At 45.4% G+C, this 21,717-nt stretch overlaps 3 protein-coding genes across 9 annotated transcripts in view; 1 reads left to right on the forward strand and 2 right to left on the reverse strand.

Annotated features, from left to right (window-relative positions):
- The window catches only part of CFAP57 (cilia and flagella associated protein 57), a 162,776-nt gene extending 161,755 nt beyond the window's left edge, over positions 1 to 1,021 (reverse strand). For 2 of the 3 annotated variants that reach the window (XM_030571663.1, XM_030571661.1), the window contains exons 1-2: positions 958 to 1,021; positions 582 to 760 (exon numbers count right to left, since the gene is read on the reverse strand). In XM_030571663.1, the coding sequence (XP_030427523.1) occupies positions 582 to 738 (157 nt within the window). In that variant the 5' untranslated portion in view covers positions 739 to 760; positions 958 to 1,021. Of the gene's footprint in view, positions 1 to 581; positions 764 to 957 lie in introns of all 3 variants that reach the window. The other variant, XM_030571662.1, reaches the window with a different exon arrangement.
- EBNA1BP2 (EBNA1 binding protein 2) lies at positions 995 to 14,716 on the forward strand. 3 transcript variants are annotated; one of them, XM_030571668.1, is made up of 11 exons: positions 1,106 to 1,156; positions 1,637 to 1,658; positions 4,094 to 4,168; positions 4,640 to 4,723; positions 6,854 to 7,020; positions 8,409 to 8,532; positions 9,745 to 9,834; positions 10,322 to 10,397; positions 10,693 to 10,786; positions 11,236 to 11,398; positions 14,390 to 14,716. In XM_030571668.1, the coding sequence occupies exons 3-11, from the start codon at positions 4,100 to 4,102 to the stop codon at positions 14,435 to 14,437; spliced, it is 915 nt and encodes a 304-aa protein (XP_030427528.1). In that variant the 5' UTR covers positions 1,106 to 1,156; positions 1,637 to 1,658; positions 4,094 to 4,099; the 3' UTR covers positions 14,438 to 14,716. The 3 variants fall into 3 exon arrangements, with proteins under 3 accessions (XP_030427526.1, XP_030427527.1, XP_030427528.1); XM_030571666.1 differs by lacking the exons at positions 1,106 to 1,156; positions 1,637 to 1,658 and adding an exon at positions 995 to 1,084; XM_030571667.1 differs by lacking the exon at positions 1,637 to 1,658 and having other exon boundaries at positions 1,069 to 1,156.
- Positions 14,717 to 14,971: 255 nt separating this feature from the next.
- FAM183A (family with sequence similarity 183 member A) overlaps positions 14,972 to 21,717 on the reverse strand; it is a 37,259-nt gene continuing 30,513 nt past the window's right edge. Inside the window, exons 3-4 of one of the 3 annotated variants that reach the window (XM_030571669.1) lie at positions 17,786 to 17,952; positions 14,972 to 15,272 (exon numbers count right to left, since the gene is read on the reverse strand). In XM_030571669.1, the coding sequence (XP_030427529.1) occupies positions 15,159 to 15,272; positions 17,786 to 17,952 (281 nt within the window). In that variant the 3' untranslated portion in view covers positions 14,972 to 15,158. The remainder of the gene's footprint in view (positions 15,273 to 17,785; positions 17,953 to 21,717) is intronic. The other 2 variants (XM_030571670.1, XM_030571671.1) reach the window with 2 other exon arrangements.

Consider the following 21,717-nt stretch of genomic DNA (forward strand, 5'->3'; position numbering starts at 1 on the left):
TCTGGCCCCGGGCTGGAGGTTCAACCTCCCTCCCATCCACAGCTCCCTGCCCTGACCCTGGTGGGGGGACCCTGCAGCTGCCCAGCCAGAGGAGGCGGCAGGGAAACCCCCCACAGCTGCCCAGTCACGCTGAGCAGTGGGGGGACCCTGCAGCTCCCGGATTTGTACACTGAATGAGGTAAGTATCCTGTAGAACAAATAGAATGTGAACATGTAATTAAAGAGTGTATCATGCTCTATATGCACAATGGGGACTGAATTAAGATAGCACAAACAATGTTAATACTGGCATTTCCTAATTTATGAATGCTTCACTTTGCTACCTTATTTTTTAAACATTGTTTTATTGGTATGTCATATACATATTTATTGATTGCACCACTCTTCACACTCTTTTTATATTACCTGTCCTCTTAGGCCCAAATCTGCAAATACTTCAGCACAGATCAAAGGGAAACCAAATCAACAGGTACTCATGTGAATAACTTACAGGAGTGTATAAAGCTCCAGTGTGTGAGACACGCTCCAACTGTGCGAGTAGGGACAGCCGCAGTGTGTCTGTGAGAGGGAAGGGGTGTTACCTTGGATGAATTTCTGCCATTTCTGCTCTAGGTGGTATTTCACACAGCTGTTCCCCGAGGGGTATATTATTATCTGTTCATCAAAGTAACAAACATTGTTTGCGACTCGAGAGCGAAGCCCAAAGATGTGGAGAGACTGAGCCACAATCACGGACATGGCGTCCCCGATACTGTGGGTTCTGCTGGGAGAGAGATACGGGGCATAAGACAGACGCCCCGCAGCCCCCACTTCCCGACCATCGCCCGTACCAACGGCTCCCCGCTTCTCCCACTTCGCCCCACGTCAGGCTCCCTCCTCCGCCACCGGCTCCTCGCTTCAGCCCCCTCTTCCCGTCACCCTCCCCTCCTCGCGCCCCCGCCCGTTCCCCACACACACCGCTGCGCTCCCTACGATCCTCTGCGCCTCAAGCGCCTCTCAGCTTGTTGCCATGGAGACCGAGTACCACAGGACAGAGTTTGACCCGGAAGCGGAACTGAGTAGGCCTCGGCGGCGAAGTGCGGAAGTGAGTTTCTCGCGAGCAGCCTGTTTTTGGTGTTGAGGGTCCGCGTGGCAGGGAAAGGAACTGGCTGTTGAGGTAAGAGTGGGACCCCGCGCCTGCTTCCAGGGCCACTACCCACTGGGCCCCGCAGGCTCTCTCCCCGCGCAGACTGGGGGACTCCGCCTGTGCTGCCCCCTTCTCGGCCAGGTCCGGGCTCCTGGGTTCCCGCCCTGCCCGCTGCTGGCACGGGGCTGTGGCTCGTCTTCCTGGGCCCTGGTGGAGTGTATATCGGTGCTGAGTTAGTCCTGGCTTCGGGGGAGGTGCCCTGGAGTATTTAAACGGCGAGACTCCCCACCCCTACTGGGTTCACTGTGCTGCTAACAGACCTACCGGACCTTGCTCATCTCCCCCGCTTCCAGCCTGCGCGGTTCCCGCCCGCCCTGGACCCTTTGTTCAAAACCAGCTCCGTGAGTTTCCGTAATCCAGCACTTGGTGTATCTGCGTTTGTACTATGCTTTAACGGGACACTGACTACTTAAAAATCACACTTCTGTTTGGAAATCTTTGCTGTTACAGGTTATGCCTAAGGCCCCATCCTGTAAGTACTTAACGTGAATATCTGTGTGCGCTTCAGTAGTCTCATTGATTTCACCCACTAAAGCTTATGCTCCAATACATCTGTTAGTCTATAAGGTGCCACAGGACTCTGTTGCTTTTTACAGATCCAGACTATCAAGGCTACCCCTCTGATACTTGACACCATTGATTTCAGTTGACTTCTCATATATTAAATTACATATGTATGAGTGCTTCTAGGGTTGGGGGCTAAAATTTTTATAATTGAAAGAGATTAGAAAGGAGGTGCTGTGAATCTGAGCTGTAGTTAACTTTAGTAAGTTGTGTAAAAAGGTTATCCCTCCATGTCTTTGAGTCCACCTGCCAACTTTTGTGGTTGTACACTCACATTTTCCACACAGCATAAAGGAAAGGGAAACATAACAGCCATACTGGGTCAGACCAAAAGTCCATCGAGCTTCAGAGGGAATGAACAACTCATACAAACAGAGAACATGAACTTAATGTTCCTCTTGGAAGAATTCTGTGCCTAAAAATTCTGCACCTAATAGTTGAAAATTCTGCATATTTTATTTATCAAAATAACACAATATAATTGTGCTAGTTACAATTATTTTGGTAACTTATTTCAAAATATGTCAGCAAGTTTGTAACAATACAGACTAGAAAAAAGAATATGCTGGTAATTTTTTATTTTTTTTGGACATATTAATACAGAACTTTATGTAATTCTTTTAAATTACAATATGGAACGATTTCCTGCACCTGTCAGAAGCAGTGCAAAGGCTTGGGGGGAGCTAAGGCACCTGGGAGTAAACCTGGAGGGGGTTGGGTGTAGGAGAAAGGGTTTTCTTTGTGGGGGAGCGGAGAGATTGTTATGGTGTTAGGAAGCCTCCCCCATATAGACCCTGGCTGACCCCATGCCTCTCCCATTCAGTCGGGCACGTCTGCCCCTGTTCCCACACCCCCTATTCCCATGGATCTCTGCAGCCACCCACCCCCATCCAAAGGCTCAATACTGTCACTCCACTAGCTCCTGAGCCCATGCTCCAGTCTGTCCCGCCCCCTGCCCACTAGCCATTCTGAACCTCAGTCTGTGACACAGACACACACCCCGCCCAGCACTCTGTCCTAACCTGGTTCCGCAGGCAGGGTGATGTAATGAACTCTGCCCCTGCCGCACTGAGCATAGAATTTTATATTTTCCCACACAAAATATATTTTGCCTAATAAGTGCTGCAGTTCTTCCTTTTGGCCACCAGAGGCTACTGTGGTGCTAGAACAGCGGCATGAATGCAGCAGGGTATTCTGGCGCCACCGTGGCCTCTGGTGAGCAAAAGGCAGGACTGCAGCACTTATTAGGTAAAATGTTTTTTATGCAAGGAGTAGAATGTGCAGGGAGCAGAATGAAACTGACTTAGCTTAAAGTACTATCAAATGTACTTAGTAAATAAAATAGAACCCCAGAGTTATAAACACTTGGAATGAAGGTTGTTCTTAATTCTGAAATGTTTGTAACTATGAACAAAACGTTTTGGTTGTTCTTTCAAAAGTTTACAACTGAACATTGACTTAACACAGCTTTGAAACTTTACTGTGCAGAAAAAAAATGCTGTTTCCCTTAATTTTTTTAGTAGTTTGCATTTAAGACAGTACTCTATTTGTGTGTGTGTGTCGGGGGAGGGGAGGAAGCCCACACTGTGGGGAAGGAGGTTGCATCTCTACTGCTGCCTGATTGCGTACTTCCAGTTCCAAATGAGGTGTGTGGTTAACTGGTCAGTTCGTAACTCTGAGATTCTACTGTAGAGAAAATGGAGAAATAGTTCCCCTAGATTTCATTTATAGTAACTTGAAGGATTATTTGTAGCAACAAGCAAAAAGGAAAAAAAAATTAGGGTTGCTACATGATTTTACCTCAGTCTTTAAGTGCAACATTAAAATAGTCTTTATTACATAGCTTTTTATATGAAACACACACACAGAGCAGAATAGTATTCTCACCCTCATACAAATGAAAAATTGGTTGAATTAATATTACTCAGACTTTCAAAAAGGGAAAAAAAAATTGTGTTGAGACCCAGCATAAAAAAATGAGAATTTCTGGAAAACTGTGTATCTGAAAACAGGGCTGTGAACACGATATCTGTGACTGCTGTAGTAAAAATCCATTGGAGAAGGAATTTCAATCTCAGCACTTCAGAACTAGCAACATCAGACAGCAATTCCCAGTCAAGAGAGCAAAGCACATGTGCACACCCCTTTTCTGCATCTAGCATCATGTTCCTGCACAGGGAACATGACATCCACTCTGCAACCAACCATCTCTTTTGGGCCAGGCTGGGAATAAGTCAGACTCTCATCCATCCTTATGTAGCTCTGTAGATACAGAGATGAACATAGTATGAGAACCCGAATAGAACAGATTACACATCACCTTCATCTGTTTCTTTCTCCAAGTTAAAGATGTCAGACTATGAAAATCAGTCGTTGTCAGAGTCTGAGTCAGAAGAATCGGTCATCACTGACAAAGAGGTAAACTTAATGCCAAAGGGCTTGAGCAAAATTTCCCCAGTGCTATGTGGGGGAAAAGGAGGAGTGCAGATTCCCCTGGATGAGAACACCTAATGCTACACAATAAAGGGGGTTGCGGTGGAGGCATCAGTTAGAACATTAAGCTTCCCCAATTAAACTAGCAATGTTTCACCACAGCCTATTGTGTGTGGGAGGGGTTTCTGCAGAGAAAGATCAGCCCTTCTGTCTTGTGACCTGTTGTGGGAAATCAGCTCACATTTTTTATCTGGGTTCTTACACTCTATCCATCAATACGGTGTGTGAGCCCCTGACATGTTCTGCCTTTATCCCCTCCCCTTTAGTAGGCTGGCTTTCTTGATTATGGATGTGCTTGAGTGATAAGTCCCTGCCTTGGCCCAAGTATTCAGCCCCTGGCAAGGGACATAATCCATCTTCTCTGGACCAATCCTTGACCAAAATCCTTCTGTGCAGCTCCAGGCAGCATTTTCCAGGGGTGCCCTGAAGCCAGGGCTGAATGTCGTGCTTGAGGGGCACAAGAAGGCTCTTAACAATGTGGTGAGTACTGTGTCTGTGTAGGCTGTGACTCTGGTGTGTGCATGCAAGTGCTCATATGGGAGGATTTTGCTTATGAAGGTTGGGCTTGTACATGTGGCTACCTATAGGAATCACAGAGGATAGTGAATTAAAAACTCTTAGAGCATATATTTAGTTACCCCGTACATCTTTGGTGGGGAACACTGCAGTGGTAAAGGCTGGGTTTCTTATGGAACGAATGCTGCCGTACCAATTTCCTTTTTACACTATGAATTCCTTAAGTGAGTTAAACATTTTCTTCACTGCTGTGATGTTGAGACACCTCGGTCAATATTACTGATTCCATGTAGATTACAGAATTTTTTCATTTATGATTTCATGGCCTGTGGCAACCATCAGGTTATCTCAAGTTGTTGAAGACTCAGCTGGCCATACTGAGGTTTTGGTGTTTGGGTTATGATTAAACATTAGAAGGTTGGATAGTCAACCCATATCATGGACCAATTGTTAGAGCCCTGCAGGGATACAAAATTTGGATCCGCATCCATCTTCAGTCCGCAAACATGGTCCATGGATGCGCATATAAAGTGGATATTGGCAGATTTGCTGGGCTCTACCAATTGTTGCCTCCTCCCCAGGATCCTGGGAAGTAGATAGATCCCAGCTGAGGGAGTCCAGTAAAGTAACTTTTCTTTGCCTTTTGGGGTTTTAATTTAGTGTTTGGTTCACTTCAAATTTTGTAGAACATTTTACCTTTGCCACAAGGCTAACCTACCAACTTTGAATCCATGATATGTCTTTTTTTGTGACCCTTTAGGTGGGTGTATCCAAAATCAGAAACTGAACTTCCATTAGGAGTTCATCATAACTATGGTCTGACTGCTATTACTACATAACTCAGTTCCCTAGTGCATACTTGCTCTCCCAGAACAGCTTTTGATGTACCAAAACACTTTCTGGAGCGGTCTTGTGGGGACACTGAACTGGTGTGTGGCAGGCACATGTTGCCTTGCTGGAGAAAGATTTTTAGCTTGTGGAGAGCTTAATAATTGGGCTGGGCCCAGTTTGTTCCAAAATGCACTTGCAAAAGGTCAGTAGAGTCACTGGCTGGTTGGCGTGTATGCCTGCCTGACAGTGTTGGATCACTGCTCCCAACACTCACTCTGCACAGCTCAACACTAGCATAGTGTATGTCTACACTGCCATTGGAAGGTTTAATCTAGCTAAATCAAAGCTACCTTGAGTAATAATAGCAGTGAAGCTCAAGGACTTGCTCTTCCCACCCAGACCCTGGGTACATACTTGAGCAGCCTCTGCCTGTGCTGCTGCAGCTTCACTGCTATTGTTACTTGATTTAGCTTTAATCTGGCTAGATCAGAGGTAGCTCAGGTATGTCTGTACTTGCTTCAGTCACACCTCCAAATTGCAGTGTAGATATACCTGTAGAAGCACACTCATTTGCTTTCATATTAACTTTAGATTCTTAAACAGTAGTGTTGTCTTTGCATGCCCAAGAGTGTACTGAGTACTTTCCACAGTCTAAAATCAGGTTGCTGTTGCATGAAAGAGTGGGAAGCAAGAAAGGAACAAAATTATAAGATCACACAATCACTCATTAAGTCATGGACCTGATCTGGTGTTGAACCCTGCCTCATTTCCCCTTCTTGGGGTTCTCAAACTATACCCAGACTCTTGAGTCAAACACCCCTTTTTGGGGTCTGGTTTATTAAAACATCACAGTTAAATGTCAGGTTAAGTCAAAACAAGTCTTTCTCCACTCTGCAGTTTTTTCCCCAAAATTCAATCATGCTGCCTGGCATTCCCTCAAGCTGCTGCTTAAGGCTTTTCAGCTCCTGCCCCTCATTGCAGGTAGCCTTTGCATCTAGCTGGTATGGAGAGCCCCCTTTCTGGTCCTCTTTGACCCTACCTCTCCACAGGAATCTTGCTGCTCTCTTAAACTGAGTTCAGCAGACAGTCTTATCTGCTTCAAAGGCCATCATCTGGGGAGGCAGCTAACAAGTCAAGAGTGGGGTTGATCCCAACTCCCGTAAAGGGGCAGTCCATCCTAATGTGGACATAGAATTGCTAGCCTTCAGAAGACAAACTTGTTTTGTGTCTTGCTGTTAATAGAGCTATCCTTCCTTTTTCTAGGATGGCTTGAAGCAGTGTTTGTCCGAATTCAAGCAACACCTAGCCTGGGTGGAAAGGCTGGATGTGACCTCGGGTCAGGCACCAAACGTCATGAATCCAACCTTATATCACACACCTGACAAAGCTACCGTCGATCCTGAAGATGACTTCCAGAGAGAGATGAGCTTGTGAGAGGGGGCGACATTCTCATGTGGGGCCCCAGAGTCATACCACACACGTGGTCTATCCACATACACAACTCTAGTGTTGCATCACTATCACATCTCACATCTGCACGCCTTCAGTGTCATGCCTTCCATCCACATGCCGATGTCACATCACTTTCAATCCCTAATGCATATACATGTGTAACAACTCGAAACCCATGTGTCATGCTGCTATAAAGCCTCACAATAGATCAAGATATTTTGAAGCTTGAAATCCTTCCATGTTTTGGATTCTGAGATTTTGTGCTCTACCTCTTTTGGCAGACCTGGATTATAAAATTATCAATCATGAGAAAATATTTTAGTAATACAAACCTTGGTTGCTACTTAAAATAGACTCTTAAACTGTGCCTTATATTCAGATAATTTAAATCTCTGCTAGATAAAAAAACTTACATTTAAAGTATGAAATAAGTGTTGAATTTTCTTGTTAAGAAAATTCTTTTTTTTATGAAATTCAAATATATTAAGTTCTCTTTAGAGAACTGTTTCCTTACAAAATATAAACTTGAGGTGGGGGGAAGGGGGCGGGGAAGTATATTAAACCATATCAAGCCGTATTGTGTGTGGAAGGCACTCAGATACTTTAGTAATAATTGGCAGTAGAAAATCCTAAAATTGATATATATTTTTTTAATATCTGTGACCTCCTAACCAGAGGTCTTGAGGTAGTCTCTATTTTCACGTGGGATATTATCTCCTTGAAACAAATACAGTGAAATCCTCCAGAGTGTCATAATTTCAAGGACATGAGAAAATCATGGGCACTGCAATTTTTTTGTACGTGGTGGTATTCTGTACATTCTAAGCCGACATTAAATTTGCCAGGATAGTTGCACAATGTAAACAAATTGCTGCCCTGTTAAACCAGTCTTGCAGAAAACTGTCTCCAGTGGTGGTGCAGCAGCTGCAAAGTGGTAACTAATTTCCATGCCTAATTAAACAGATAATTTCTTCAAAAAATAAATTAAATAAAAAACACCTGTAGTAAACTACTAAAGTTCCAAAGTGAAAATGGAAATTCTTGTAGCATCTTGGGGTCATTGCAATTCTGCCTATTTTATGGTTTGCATTTTACAGTACAATTTGTAAAATTGTAAACTGCATGTTAACCAGAAAAACGGGAATAGAAATACAACATGAGCAATGTGTCTCAGTTAATGTTGTTGGCACCTTAATTTCTGGGCTCTTTGCATTTTTAATGTTGCTCTGATATAATTTTGGGATTTCATGTAAATTTTATTTATCTTGCATCAAATAGCTAATATGAGCAGAGTCCCTGATGTCCCTGCCCAGTGTGCTTTAGATCTTACTGTTAACTTTAACTTGCTGTCCTATTGTTTTCCTAGTTACCGTCAGGCCCAAGCAGCAGTGCTGAAAGCCCTGCCTTGGCTACATCACCAAAAAGTCCCCACAAGGAGGCCAGATGATTACTTTGCAGAGATGGCCAAATCTGATCAACAGATGCAGAAGGTATTAAACCTGGATTGGCATTGGACGTCTTTTCTTCCTTCAGGTTCCCCACTGTGGGTTTTAGGCAACATAAAGCACAAACTTTAAGATGTATCATTGTTCAATCAGTGAAACGCGGTCAGACTTGAGAAGTCTGTCAGCACATATGGAATCCAGACTAGTGATCTAGTCTGTCTTCAAGAGTGCTCTGTGATAGATGCTTCAGAGGAGAGTGCAAAAAACACGAGATAATGGACAATTTTGAAATAGTCTGCTCACAGGGGAATTGTAAAGTGAACTATATATGATTATAGTAGGGAATTGGAAGTCAGGAGTGAACTGGATACATCAGATATTTTAATCTAGAGTTTGACTGTTAGGTTCATATTACAGAATTTGTGTTTTTAATATTATAAAAAACAGGACTTTTTCCCAATGTTCTCATGGCCTGACAGAATCTTCCTGAAGCCCTGACCATTATCCCCAGGGAATTATGGCTTGTTGTGAAGGACTTCACTATGAAAACAATTTTTCTTACTGTTGTTGGTTTTTTCTTTGGAAGAGCAGAGGTTTATTCTTATACTTCAATTGTTATCTCCATAGACTGCAGAACTTTTCCAGTAAGAATCTCTCTAATCTTGGATTGATTGTATAATTGCATTTTTACTTAAAATCCAGTAAAAGCTTTTAATTGTTTTGGGGTGAGGAATAAGGGGAAAAATTTAATTCTGTGGTGGAGAGGCCAGTGAGTTCACTAACATTATCCAAGATTCAGGTCCCTTCTAGGGGAACTGCTCAATCTCATCTATAAATCCAAAAGGACTGTTTCACTCTGTTCAGTAAGAACTTGTTCTCCTGAGGCTGCACTTGATCTCTGTACATGCCATTAATCTTCTGGCCAAATCTGGGTTGAAGAAAACCAGAAGGCCAGGAGTTTCTGCAGTGAGCGTTCCCAACCTGACCCTATTGGGGGGAGGAGGGAGGGAGAGGAAGCTGTATCTAAAAGTCAGTGTATGCAATAGAGAATTTGGCACTGGGTCTAGGCAGCAGCCTTAGGAGGACCTTGAGGATTTAATAAATATAGACTACATTTAGTGCATAGTGTAAAGATTTACAACTTGTTTTATTTTATACCTGAGTAATGGCCCTACTGATATGGCTTATCCAGCTCATGGTTCGCATAGCCACATCTTCCTTTGCATAACAAGCTTATTTGTTTCGTTTCCTAATAAGATTCGACACAAGCTTAAGAGCAAACAGGCAGCAATGGAGAAGTCTGAGAAAGCAAAACAGCTTCGTGCACTGAGAAAATATGGCAAAAAGGTGAGGAGGTGGAGAAACTTATCGGGCAAGAAGGGAATCCATCAGTGGCAAGAACCTGGACCTGTGGATGGTGATCCCAGCTATTGTTTGAGAACCCAGAGAGTGAAACCTCTTGGACAGCATTTCCAGCTGTTGTCTGGGGATACTGCAAGGGAGGGCCTTGAACATGAAGCTGTTTGGCCAGTTTACCACTCCTGTTTGGGGGTGTGGAGGGGGAAAATATAAAGAAAGTGGAGCCCTTTGGGAGGGTTTGGGGCAGTGGTTCTCAAAGTTTTGTACTGGTGACCCCTTTCACATAGCAAGCCCCTGAGTGCGACCACCACCCCCCTTATAAATTAAAAACACTGGTTTATATATTTAACACTATTATAAATGTTGGAAGCAAAGCAGGGTTTGGAGTGAAGACTGATAGCTCGTGACCCCCAGTTTGAGAACCCCTGGTTTGGGATATAGTAGGGAACAAAACCCATGTTGTCTCTTGTTACAGGTACAAACAGAGGTTCTGCAGAAGAGGCAAAAGGAAAAAGCAACTGTGCTGAATGCAATCAAGAAATACCAGAAAGGTGAAGTCATCAGTCTCATCACAAGAGAGTGCTGGGGGAGGGGGAGGAGGACAGTGAGATAACAGCACTGCAGCCTGTGGGGTGTCGTTAGCCAAAACTGGAGAGGAGTGAGTTGGAAGAGGGCATTGCTGAACATGGATGGTGCACAGGGCAGCAGTAGTGGCAGCATAAAGACTCTTAATAGGCATTGTCTAGTGGGGGATAAAACTGCCATTAACTAATGCTGTAACTCTTACATTGGAAATTCTTCTGTCTGATTCAATGTAGCAGCTCCATAAATGTTCTGCTCTTGCAGGTCTCTCTGACAAGCTAGATTTCCTGGATGGGGAACAGCCACCACCACATCAGAGGAAGAAGGAAGGAGATGGTGGTCAACGAATAAAGAAAGGGTGCGATGGAGGAGTTAGAGGCATTGAAGCTGGGGCCTGTACATCCCCATCTGAGTCTACAAAGCTATTTTTCAGGATAGTACCAGGCCCCAGCTATCCCCAAGATGGCAGCAGATAATTCCTAGCTCTTAATGCTAATATTCAGTCTTATGCACCTCAGCGAGGAGTTGTGCTGGTAGCATACACTTGCAGAGAGGAAAAGCTGGTTATAAATAAGGTGGGGCAGAGACTGGAGTGTCTTACATATTTTTGCCCTTCTCCAATGAGAGAGGGAGACAAATGGGTCTTTTCAACAGCTGGAAATAAATCTGATGGAATCTAGAGTGATATGAGCATCACCTAGGAGGAACTGGATGGGAACTTCCCACATTGCATGTGTGCTTTCAAGTGAGCTCACTGAGGGAGGGTAGTGGGGACCTAGCAGAGATGACTGGTTGTTTCTGTTTCAGACCAAATTCCAAGCGACGTTACAAGAATCAGAAGTTTGGTTTTGGTGGGAGGAAGAAAGGCTCAAAATGGAACACACGGGAGAGTCACAATGATGTATCCAGCTTCCGGGCTAGTGTGGCCCACAACAAGGGCCCTGGGAAAGCAGGGAAAAAAAGTTTCAAAGTGAGTGAGAAGTGTGTCCTACACACTACCAACCCTGTGCATTAGTGGGAGACAAGCCCTGGCCACAAAGGGAATAGCTATGTGTGTTAGGAGTGGCACATGTGCTCGGTGTATAGGGGGCTATGGGCTGCGTATTTGGGGATCAAGACTGATTAGGTGGTGGGCAAGGCTGGGCAGGTTGGTTTGATATGAATGGGGGAAAGCAAATTCCATGCCAAAGGGAATCGTGTCCAGGTGAGTGAGAAAATGCCATGTTTATCTCTACCAGTGTTCTGAACCCCTGCATCAGAAAAACTGAAAGGTGAGCATCATTGCTCTGACAAGGCCCCTTTTTCCCCATGCTATACGGCCAGAAGCAGGGGTTGGGTTTCATAGATTCTAGGACTGAAACGGATCTTGAGAGGTCATTGAGTCCAGTTCCCTGCCCTCATGGCAGGACCAAATACTGTCTAGACTGGGGGTCAGGAACCTTTCAGAGGTGATGTGCCGAGTCTTCATTTATTCACTCTGATTTAAGGTTTTGCGTGCTGGTAATACATTTTAACCTTTTTAGAAGGTCTCTTTCTGTAAGTCTATAATATATAACTACACTGTTGTATGTAAAGAAACGATTTTTAAAATGTTTTAAGAAACTTAATTTAAAATTAAATTAAAATGCAGACACCCCCGGACTGGTGGGCAGGACCAGGGCAGTGTGAGTGCCACTGAAAATCAGCTCACGTGCCGCCTTCGGCACCTGTGCCGTAGGTTGCCTGCCTCTGGTCCAGACCATCCCTGATAGACATTTATCTAACCTACTCTTAAATATCTCCAGAGATGGAGATTCCACAACCTCCCTAGGCAATCCATTCAAGTGTTTAACCACCCTGACAGTTAAGAACTTTTTCCTAATGGCCAATCTAAACCGCCCTTGCTGCAGTTTAAGCCCATTGCTTCTTGTTCTATCCTTAGAGGCTAAGGTGAACAAGTTTTCTCCCTCCTCCTTATGACACCCTTTTAGATGTCCCCTCTCAGTCTTCTCTTTTCCAAACTAAACAAACCCAGTTCTTTCAGCCTTCCTTCATGAGTCATGTTCTCAAGACCTTTAATCATTCTTGTTGCTCTTCTCTGGACCCTCGCCTATTTCTCCACATCTTTCTTGAAATGCAGTGCCCAGAATTGGACACAATACTCCAGTTGAGGTATAACCAGCACAGAGGAGAGCAGAAGAATGACTTCTTGTGTTTTGCTCACAACACACCTGTTAATGCATCCCAGAATCATGTTTGCTTTTTTTTGTTTTTTTTTTTTTGTTTTGTTTTAAAAAAAGCCTCATCCACCTCTTCCACCTGGTTAGGTGGCCTGTAGTAGACTCCTAGCATGACATCACCCTTGTTTTTACCCCTTTTAGCCTAACCCAGAGACTCTCAACACTTCTGTCTCCTATGTCCATCTTCACCTCAGTCCAAGTGTGTACATTTTTATTATAGAAGGCAACACCTCCTCCCTTTTTCCCATCTATCCTTCCTGAGCAAGCTGTACCATCCACACTCACATTCCAATCGTGTATTATCCCACCAAGTCGGTGATGCCAACAATGTCATAGTTGTATTTATTTATTGGCACTTCCAGTTCTTCCTGCTTATTAACCATACTTCTCGCATTTGTATGTAGGCATCTAAGATACTGATTTGATCTTGCCTCCGTTTTGCCCTAACTCTCCTTTCTCTCTGCCATTATAGCTCACACTCCCTCCTATTTCTGACCCGTCTCCATGTTCTCCACATAACTGTGGTCTTTGCTCACCTGTCCCTGTCAAACCTAGTTTAAAGCCCTCCTCACTAGGTTGGCCAGTCGGTGCCTAAATAGGGTCTTTCCCCTCCTCGAAAGGTGAACGCCATCTCTGCCTAGCAGTCCTTCCTGAAATAGCAACCCATGGTCAAGAAGCCAAAGCCCTCCTGGCGACATCATCTTCGCAGCCAGGCATTCACCACCATGATGCACCTATCTCTGCCCAGGCCCCTACCTTTGACAGGAAGAATAGAAGAGAATGTCTGCTCTCCAAACTCCTTCACTATACTCCCAGAGGCCTGTAGTCACTCTTGATCCACTCAGTGTCACACCCTTGCAGTATCATTTGTGCCCACATGGATGAGCATAGGGTAGTAGAGGGCTGGATAATCCTCGACAATGCCTCCATAACATCTCAAATACGGGCCCCAGGCAGGCAGCATACCTCCTGAGATAAAATGTCAGGGTGGCAGATGGGTGCCTCCATCCCCCTCAGAAGAGAGTGTCTGACCACCACTACACTAGGTTTCCTATTCGCAGTGATGGCAGCAGACCTCCCAGCCTTAGGGGTATGAGGCTTTTTCTCCTCTACTGTAGGGGGTGATTCCTTCTCTCCTGTATCAAGAAGAGCATAATAGTTACCTATTACCACGGCGGAAGGGTTTGGGGCAGGGGTGGTGCACTGCCTGCTGCCAGAAGTAACCAGCTGCCTGTGTCCACCCGGAGCCATCTCCTCCTCCACCAATGGTGTGTCAGCAGTCCTGTGTACTGGGACAGCTACCTCAGACACTGTCCAGGAATTGCTCGTGGATTCGGATGCGCCTCAACCTAGTCACTTCCTCTTATAGCTTCCCCACCTGCTGCTTGAGAGATTTCTCCAGCAGGCACGTTTCACATTGGATGTTTCACATTGGATGGTGTCGTCATCGTCATTGTCCGTTCTCTCTCTCTCCCCCCCCCCCCCCCCCAGCCTGGATGTCAGTAAGTAAGAATTGCAAATCAGTCTCTGCAAAACACACCAGGATCTGGGTGGAAGCATCCATGCTCAGGCGCTCTGTCTGGCTACAGGTGCAGGTGGAGGAGACAGAAGCAGTGCTGGCACAGGTGTTGCAAGTCTTCCTAACCATCGTAGGCCTCCCTCTGTCAAACTCCCCTGTCTGCAGCCCCCGTCCGCTTCGCTTTCAAAATCAGAAATCTAAATTTGTCGTTCTCTTTTTACAGAAGAGACCAGGCAGAAAGATGAGGCAGAAAATGAAAAGTCGAACCTGATAAGGATTGAGAGGGATAGACCCTGCTTCCCAGTGGCTTTGGTTTAGTTTCTATGTATGTATGAATTGCAGTTGTTCCTTCTGACACTGGAGTCTTCAGGCAGTTCTAACTGCTGTAGACCAAGCTGGGTGGTGCCATTTGAGGCAAATGGTTGCAGTGGAAGTGCATGTACAGTCCCTAATCCTTTTGTACTGTTAGTTTTCCTCCAAGATTTTCTTCTGCTTCTCAAGCCTTGGGCCTGGCATATGTGAACTCATTAAATAGTGTGGACAGATCTCATTTGGTTCTCGTATCTTCAGTGTTGTGTTTTGAGGGAGGGACTTGAAATCTGTCCCTCATTGTGACTGGGTTTGGAGGATCACCATGGCTCTTTCCACAGCTGCCTTTGGTAAAAGTGGGGAATTTAACCTTCAGGTCAGACTTGGTAAATACTGGCTTTGCCACAGTCAGAAGCCTGGAGCCTGTCAAAAGGGTAGAGCCTTTCACAGGTTGTTAGTACATCCACTTGGACGTGAGCAGTAAGAGACAAAAGCAGAACTTTCACATGGGTTTATTTCTGTAACAGCTGTCAGCTTCCAGGAGGTATGGCCCAGCTGGAGATTCCTCCTCCCTTGCTCAGAAATCTACAGGGCTACCCATGGCAATGAGGAGGTGGCAACATTGTTTAGAAACTCCAACACCACACAACTCTGCCTAGCAAAGCAATGTTGCTACTACCACCCTACTGCATGTTCTCACTCTGCTCCTTCAGGCGCCACATGGCAGCCATGTACTTGGTGATCTCACTGTTCCGGCATGGGAAGTAGAGTCTGCGGTCAGTGCGGGCCACACTAATCTGTGGAAGAGAAAATGGTCAAAGTGGTGAGGAGCATCTCCAGGAGATGTTTTCTTTGAGATGAAGGATGCAAGGAGTCAGTTGCTGCAATTCACTGCTGCATGACTAGATGACTATATGATTAACAAGGTAACTGAATCTCTTATTTCAGGTTATTGGCTGATCACCACTAAGATAAAAGCAATAGATAGGATTTACCATACCGGCCATTGGTCTGTCAGATCTTCACTGTTGGATTTCTACAGTACCCAGGTGCTCATAAAAAGTAAACTTCATTTGTCTTTTGGTAACTGCACTTCCAAAGTGATTCTGTAAAAATGGTACTGAGAGCTCCTAGGTTTGTCTCTAACTCCATTTTAGATGTGCTCAATTCTAGATGCATTTATTTTCCCTCACCCATTGCTGCTAGTCCTGCAACTTCAATCAACCACTTGAAAGTCAAGCTGGGCTCTTTCTAGCTCAGGCATTGTCACCAGTAACTCTGACTCATCTGAGATGCACCATAGCATTTACATTTCTGGAGCTGGAACTAGTTAATAGTTGTTTGGTGCAGGCATGGGATCCCTCACCCCTTAGCTGCATTAGTTACCCCCTTAGAGATAGCTTGTTTGCAGGTGTTATCCATCTAGAAACTAGCTAATTTTTTAAAGACTAAAGCCCTCTACTCTACCACATTGACTGCCTATCTGCTCTTTTCCTCTCTGAGTAGAGGAAGCTCTAAGAAATTGACCTGTGGCAATCCCTGTCTCTACTTTGAAACAAATACAATTATATCAGCAAAGAGTCCTGTGGCACCTTATAGACTAACAGACGTATTGGAGCATGAGCTTTCGTGGGTGAATACCCACTTCGTCGGATGCCTGGTATTCAGCAATGAAAGCTCATGCTCCAATATGTCTGTTAGTCTATAAGGTGCCACAGGACTCTTTGTTGCTTTTACAGATCCAGACTAACACAGCTACCCCTCTGATACTTGACAACTACATCAGTTTTATGTTCCCTCAATTAATTGGTTTCCAAGAAGAAATTTACCAGAATTCCTCAGGCACTTCTTTGCTTTAATGGAACCTCAGAAGCCTGTGCTGGATCAGTCATGATTACTGCTATTAGTTTGTCAGACGTGATCCGTGTTTAATAAACCCATGTGTCAGAGTTCACATCTTTTCTCCTCAAGTATTTCCATGTTTGATGCCTATCATAAATCAGACTATATATATTCTGACTGGGATACACCTCAGGTTTATTTGTAGTTTCCTGGTTCTTTCTTCCCACCTACCTAAAGGGGATAGTCATACCACATTTACTTACAAACATTTGTAGCATATGATATTGATGTTATCAGAACTGAATGCAAATATTCTGGATATGGTTTTAGCAGGTTGAGAGAGGGGGACTATCACTTCACCTCTGTACTCCGCAATGCCTATGCAGGTTGGGCCATAGGCGAGACTCCGTGGGTGCTTTTGGGGTGGAGCACTCATGGAAAAAAATAGTGGGTGCTCAGCATCCACTAGCAGCCCCGTGGATCAACTCCTCCCCCCCCACAGCCCTCTCACCTCAGCTCCTCCCTCTCCCTCCCAGTGCCTGCTGCCCACAGCGATCAGCTGTTCAGCAGCATGCAGGAGGCACTGGGGGTGGAGGGAGGAAGAGCAGGGGCAGGAAGGGATGCGGTGTAGGCTTGGGGGAAAGGGTGGAGTGGGGGCAGAGCCTGAGGTGGAGCAGCGGTTGTGTGTGTCTGCGCACGCACTCACACATGGAACTCGGAAAGTTGGCACCTCTGAGTAGGGCTGTATACTACATCATGTTCTACTAAAATTTAATGTTCAGTTTGCTATCCACTAGCACCTCAGCTCTTTCCCAACCATTCCTGTTTCCCACACCTTTTTTGTTCCATTGGTTATACAGGTCTCTCCCAACTTACGCACATTTAACATGCGTGATTTCAACTTTACGCATATGGCCAGAGTGGGGGGGGGCGTGGCCTTGATCTAAAGGTCCTGGGGCACCAGCTGTGGCTGGGAGTCCCAGGGCCTTTAAATCACCCAGAGGGCTCCCAGCTGCAGGGGTGGCTGGTAGCCCCTGTGGCAAACTAAAGGGCCCGAGGCTCAAGCCACCATGGAGCTCCAGGCCCTTTAAATGCCAGCCCCAGCCTGGCTGCCAAAGCTGCGGGCGGGATTTAAAGGGCTTCTCTGGGCTCCCCACTGCAGCGGGGAAGCCTGGTGGAGCCCTTTAAATCCCATCTGCAACTCCGGCAGCGGGGCCGGGGAGAGGGGGCATTTAAATGGCTGGAGCTGCGGGCGGGGTTTAAAGGGCTTGGGGATATAATTTTGATTATACGCAGTTTTTGCTTTACGCAATAACCGCGGAACGGAACCCCCGCTTAAGATAGGACTTGCCTGTTTTTGTTTCAAGTTTGTTCTGGGTTTATTCCTCAACCAGAGAAATGAGCTCAAAAGGCCTACATTGAGCTGCTCCTTTTTATACTCTAGATAGTGTTTAGAGATCCTACTCACCAAAGGAGTGGTGTTCCAGCCAATTTCCTGGCTCTCTGTCTGTGGCTCTGTGTATTTCCTGGTTGGCTCCAGTGCGGCATGGTGAATAAGATTCAGAAACTTGGCTGTTGGATTAGGGGGGAAAAAGTATTGGGGAGGACAGTGTCCTGTAAACCAGAATAAAGGAACTAGATCAAATAATTAAGTGCTGACAGTGTGCATGACATAAGGGAAGATTTGAACCTTATCCTGAGGAGCTTCTACTCTAAAAGAAATAGACAAGAGGCCAACAGTGAAGTCAGCTCTCTGTTTCTGTGCTTCTGTGAATGACCCTGTGAGGTGTCATGATATATCTACTGTTTTTGTCAAACTTACCCGTACATCCTGCTAATTCTGTCATCCTTGTCTCCTGTACAACAGCCCACTATCCTCACTCTCTGTCTGCTGCCAGCCACCCCTCCCTATCCTGCCAATTGACATTGCTTAGGTTACTTGCTTGTAACCTAGTCCCTTACTATTCCAGTTCCTATTTCCTGATCTGTGACTTCAGGAAACTAGTTCCTATTTCTATTAATTTTTGTCTGTTTGTAAACTTACAGACCCTGTATGTCAGTGCCTTTTGCCCCAGGCTGTTCTCACTCTGTGTAAAGGCATGTGCATATGCAGTTATAGAATCATAGAAATGTGGGGCTGGAAGGGACCTCAAGAGGTCATCAAGGCTGGCCTCCTGGAGATGGCACTAGTGACTGAAAAGTGCAAAACTTACCTTTAAGTAAAGTGGGGCTTAATTCTTCTCACAAAAAATAACGTGACCAGAAAACTAGTGAAGTAACCATAGATGACAAAGGGGGAGGGATGCAGATCGGGATAAGTAAAGAACATATCAGATCTTCTGACTAATTTAAATGAATTCAAGTCAGCGGGGCCTGATGCTGTTCACCCCAGGCTGCTGAAGGAATTAGCTGAAGAAATCTTGGAGCTTCTGGCAATAATATTTGCAAACTCACAAATGACAGGAGAGGTCATAATGTGTGAAGAACGTGTGCACTGAGGACCAGGTTGCTGTTCTACATATCTCCTGGAATGGGTCCTGTGCTAGGAAGGCTGCTGAAGAGGCCTGAGACCTCATGGAGCAGACAGTTAAGTTTGGTGGAGGGGAAATGCCCACGAGGTCATAGCACATTCGTATGCAAGATGTGATCCAAGATGAGATCCTTTTGGGCAGAGATAGAATGACAGGGCTTCCCATCAGCTATTACTATGAAGAGCTGAAGTTGGTCTGGTCCTTTCAATATAAAATGCCAGAGCATGTCTTATATCCAAGGAATGCAGGCATTGTTCTTCCTTACTTGTATGATGTTTAGGATAAAAGACCAGCAGAAAGATTGGTTGGTTGTAGTGGAATTGGGACGCAGCCTTTGGGAGAAATTTTGGGTACGGCTGAAGCTGTACCTTGTCCATAAAGAAAACTATATGGGAGCCCTGCCATAAGGGCTCACATCTCTGACACCCTCCTGGCCAAAGTAATCACCATCAGAAAGGCTGTTTTCCACAAAAGATGTAGTAGAGAATGCACCGTGAGTGCCTCAAACGGTGGCCACGTCACTTTCAAGAGGACAAGATTCAAGTCCCATGGGGGGAGAGGTTCCCTCATCTGAGGGAATGTCCTCTCCAGACCTTTGAGGAAGCGGACTACCATTTCGAGGGAGAACACCAACCTTTTGTTGACTTTTGGATGGAATGCTGAAATGGCTGCCAACTGGACCTTTATAGAGGAAAGGGCCAGGCCTGTTCTTTCAAAGATAGGAGATTTATCTTAGATTACTTAAGCAAAGATTGCATCAGCGGGACTCCACATCTGGATGACCAGAGAGAGAACCGCTTCCCGTTTTCACAGTAAGCTGTACTCATGGAAGGTTTCCTTCTGCCCAGGAGACTTTTGCGGACCTGCTTCAAACAAGCCTGTTCATTGGGGTTCAGCCACACAGATTTCAGGCCTCAGAGAGCTGAGGTTTGGGTGGAGCAGCCAACCATGGTCCTGCAAGATCAGGTATGGGTACAGAGAGAGCTTGGGGGGGTATCAAGGGAGAGATGAACAAGCAAGGTGTTTACCAGTGCTACCTAGGCCAAGCTGAAGCTATTAAGATAACCCGAGCCCAATCCTGCTTGATCTTTATCAGCAAATTGTGAATCAGCGGGATGGGCAGAAAGGCGTAGAATAGGTGATGCAACCATTTAATCAGGAAGGCATCCATCATGGAGCTGGGCTGTGACCCCTCAGGAAGCAGAACTGCTGGCTCTTTCTGTTGGAATGTGTTGCGAACAAATCTATGTGGGGAAAAATCATCATCTGGGCATAGAGGTAAGTGGAGGAGGACCTGCTGAGGCAGTCCACAAGCTGGTTCTGCACCCCTGGCAGGTATGAAGCCTCGATCTCGATCGAGTGCACAATGCAGAACTCCCATAGAGAGACTCTGCCAGCATGGGAGTGGGGAGAGAATGGGTCCCTCAACGTTGATGTAGTACATGGCTGATTTATTGTCCATGAGAATTGAAACTGTCATTCGGAATGTGAGGCAAGAACACCTGGCATGCTAGATGGTCTGTCCTGAGCTCTCTGACATTGATGTGAAGCGATAACTCCTCTGCAGACCAGCGACCTTGGGTCCTGAGCATCTCCAGGTGGGCTCCCCAGCCCAGTGCTGAGGCATCCAAGACCAGGTTTGCTGATGGCTGGGGTTTTGTGAAGGGAATCCCCCTGCAGACTACTAGGTGATCCAGCCACCATGACAGGGAGCTGAGGATATAAGGAGGCACCCTGATAGCCCTATCTAGGTGGTGCCTGGAGGGGAAATACACCATAGCCAACCAGGCTTTGAGAGGTCTGAGTCTCAGCCTCACATGACAAACCACATGTGTACACGAAGTCATGTGGCCAGGAAAGCTCAAGCAAAGCCTGACCGTCATGACCAGGTGAGCTTGCATGCAGCATATTAACTCCAAGATTGCCTGAAAGTGATCTTCCAGAAGAAAGGCTTTTGCTAGCTGAGAGTCAAGGACCACCCCGATGAATTCTGTTCTCTGAATAGTGTGGTTAGATATTTGGCTCTGTGTGTGTTTGTTCTCGCAGCTCTGCACAGACAGTTGGCACAGCAATCTTGAGTGAACCACCCAATGACCACAAGATCCATTAAGGTACGAAGGCACCCAGCCAGGTTTATTGTCAATGAAGCACAGTAATAGCACCTAGCAGACTCTACGCTCTGTCATAAACAGATAGTTAAGGGTTAATGTCTCTTTTACCTGTAAAGGGTTAACAAACAAGGAACCAAAAAAAACCCAACACCTGACCAGAGGACCAATCAGGAAACAAGATACTTTAAAATCTCGGTGGAGGGAAGCCTTTGTAGTTTTGGGTTTTGCTTTGTTCTCTCTGGGCTCTGAGAGTGACCACAGGTACCTACAGGCTCTCTAATCTTCTATTCCAATTTTGTAAGTATAAAGGTAGAAAGACGGTATAGTCTTTTTATTTGTTTTCCTTTATGTGCAAATGTGTATTTGGCTGGAAGTATTTTAAATTGTATTTCTATTGGAGGAGGCTATTTCTCCAATTTCTTAAGCTGACAGACCCTGTAACTTTTTACCATCTAAATTGCAGAGATAGACCTTTTTACTCTTTTCTTTCTTTTTATTAAAAGTTTTGCTTTTAAGACCTGTCTGATTTTTTCCCCTTGTTGAGGCTCAAGGGAATTGAGTCTGTACTTAACAGGGAAGGAGAAGGGAGGGGAAGGGTGGAATCTCTCTGTTTTAGATTCACGGAGCGTGAATCTGTCTCTCTCTCCAGGAGATCTGATTTCTCTGTGGTGTGATTCAAGAAGTTTGAATCACAGTGATCTCCTAGTGTACCCAAGGCGGGAAAGATCTGGGAGGAAGAAAGGAGAAGGGGGAAAAGA

This window comes from Gopherus evgoodei, chromosome 8 (assembly GCF_007399415.2).
Source record: "Gopherus evgoodei ecotype Sinaloan lineage chromosome 8, rGopEvg1_v1.p, whole genome shotgun sequence".
Taxonomy (NCBI): Eukaryota; Metazoa; Chordata; order Testudines; family Testudinidae; genus Gopherus; species Gopherus evgoodei.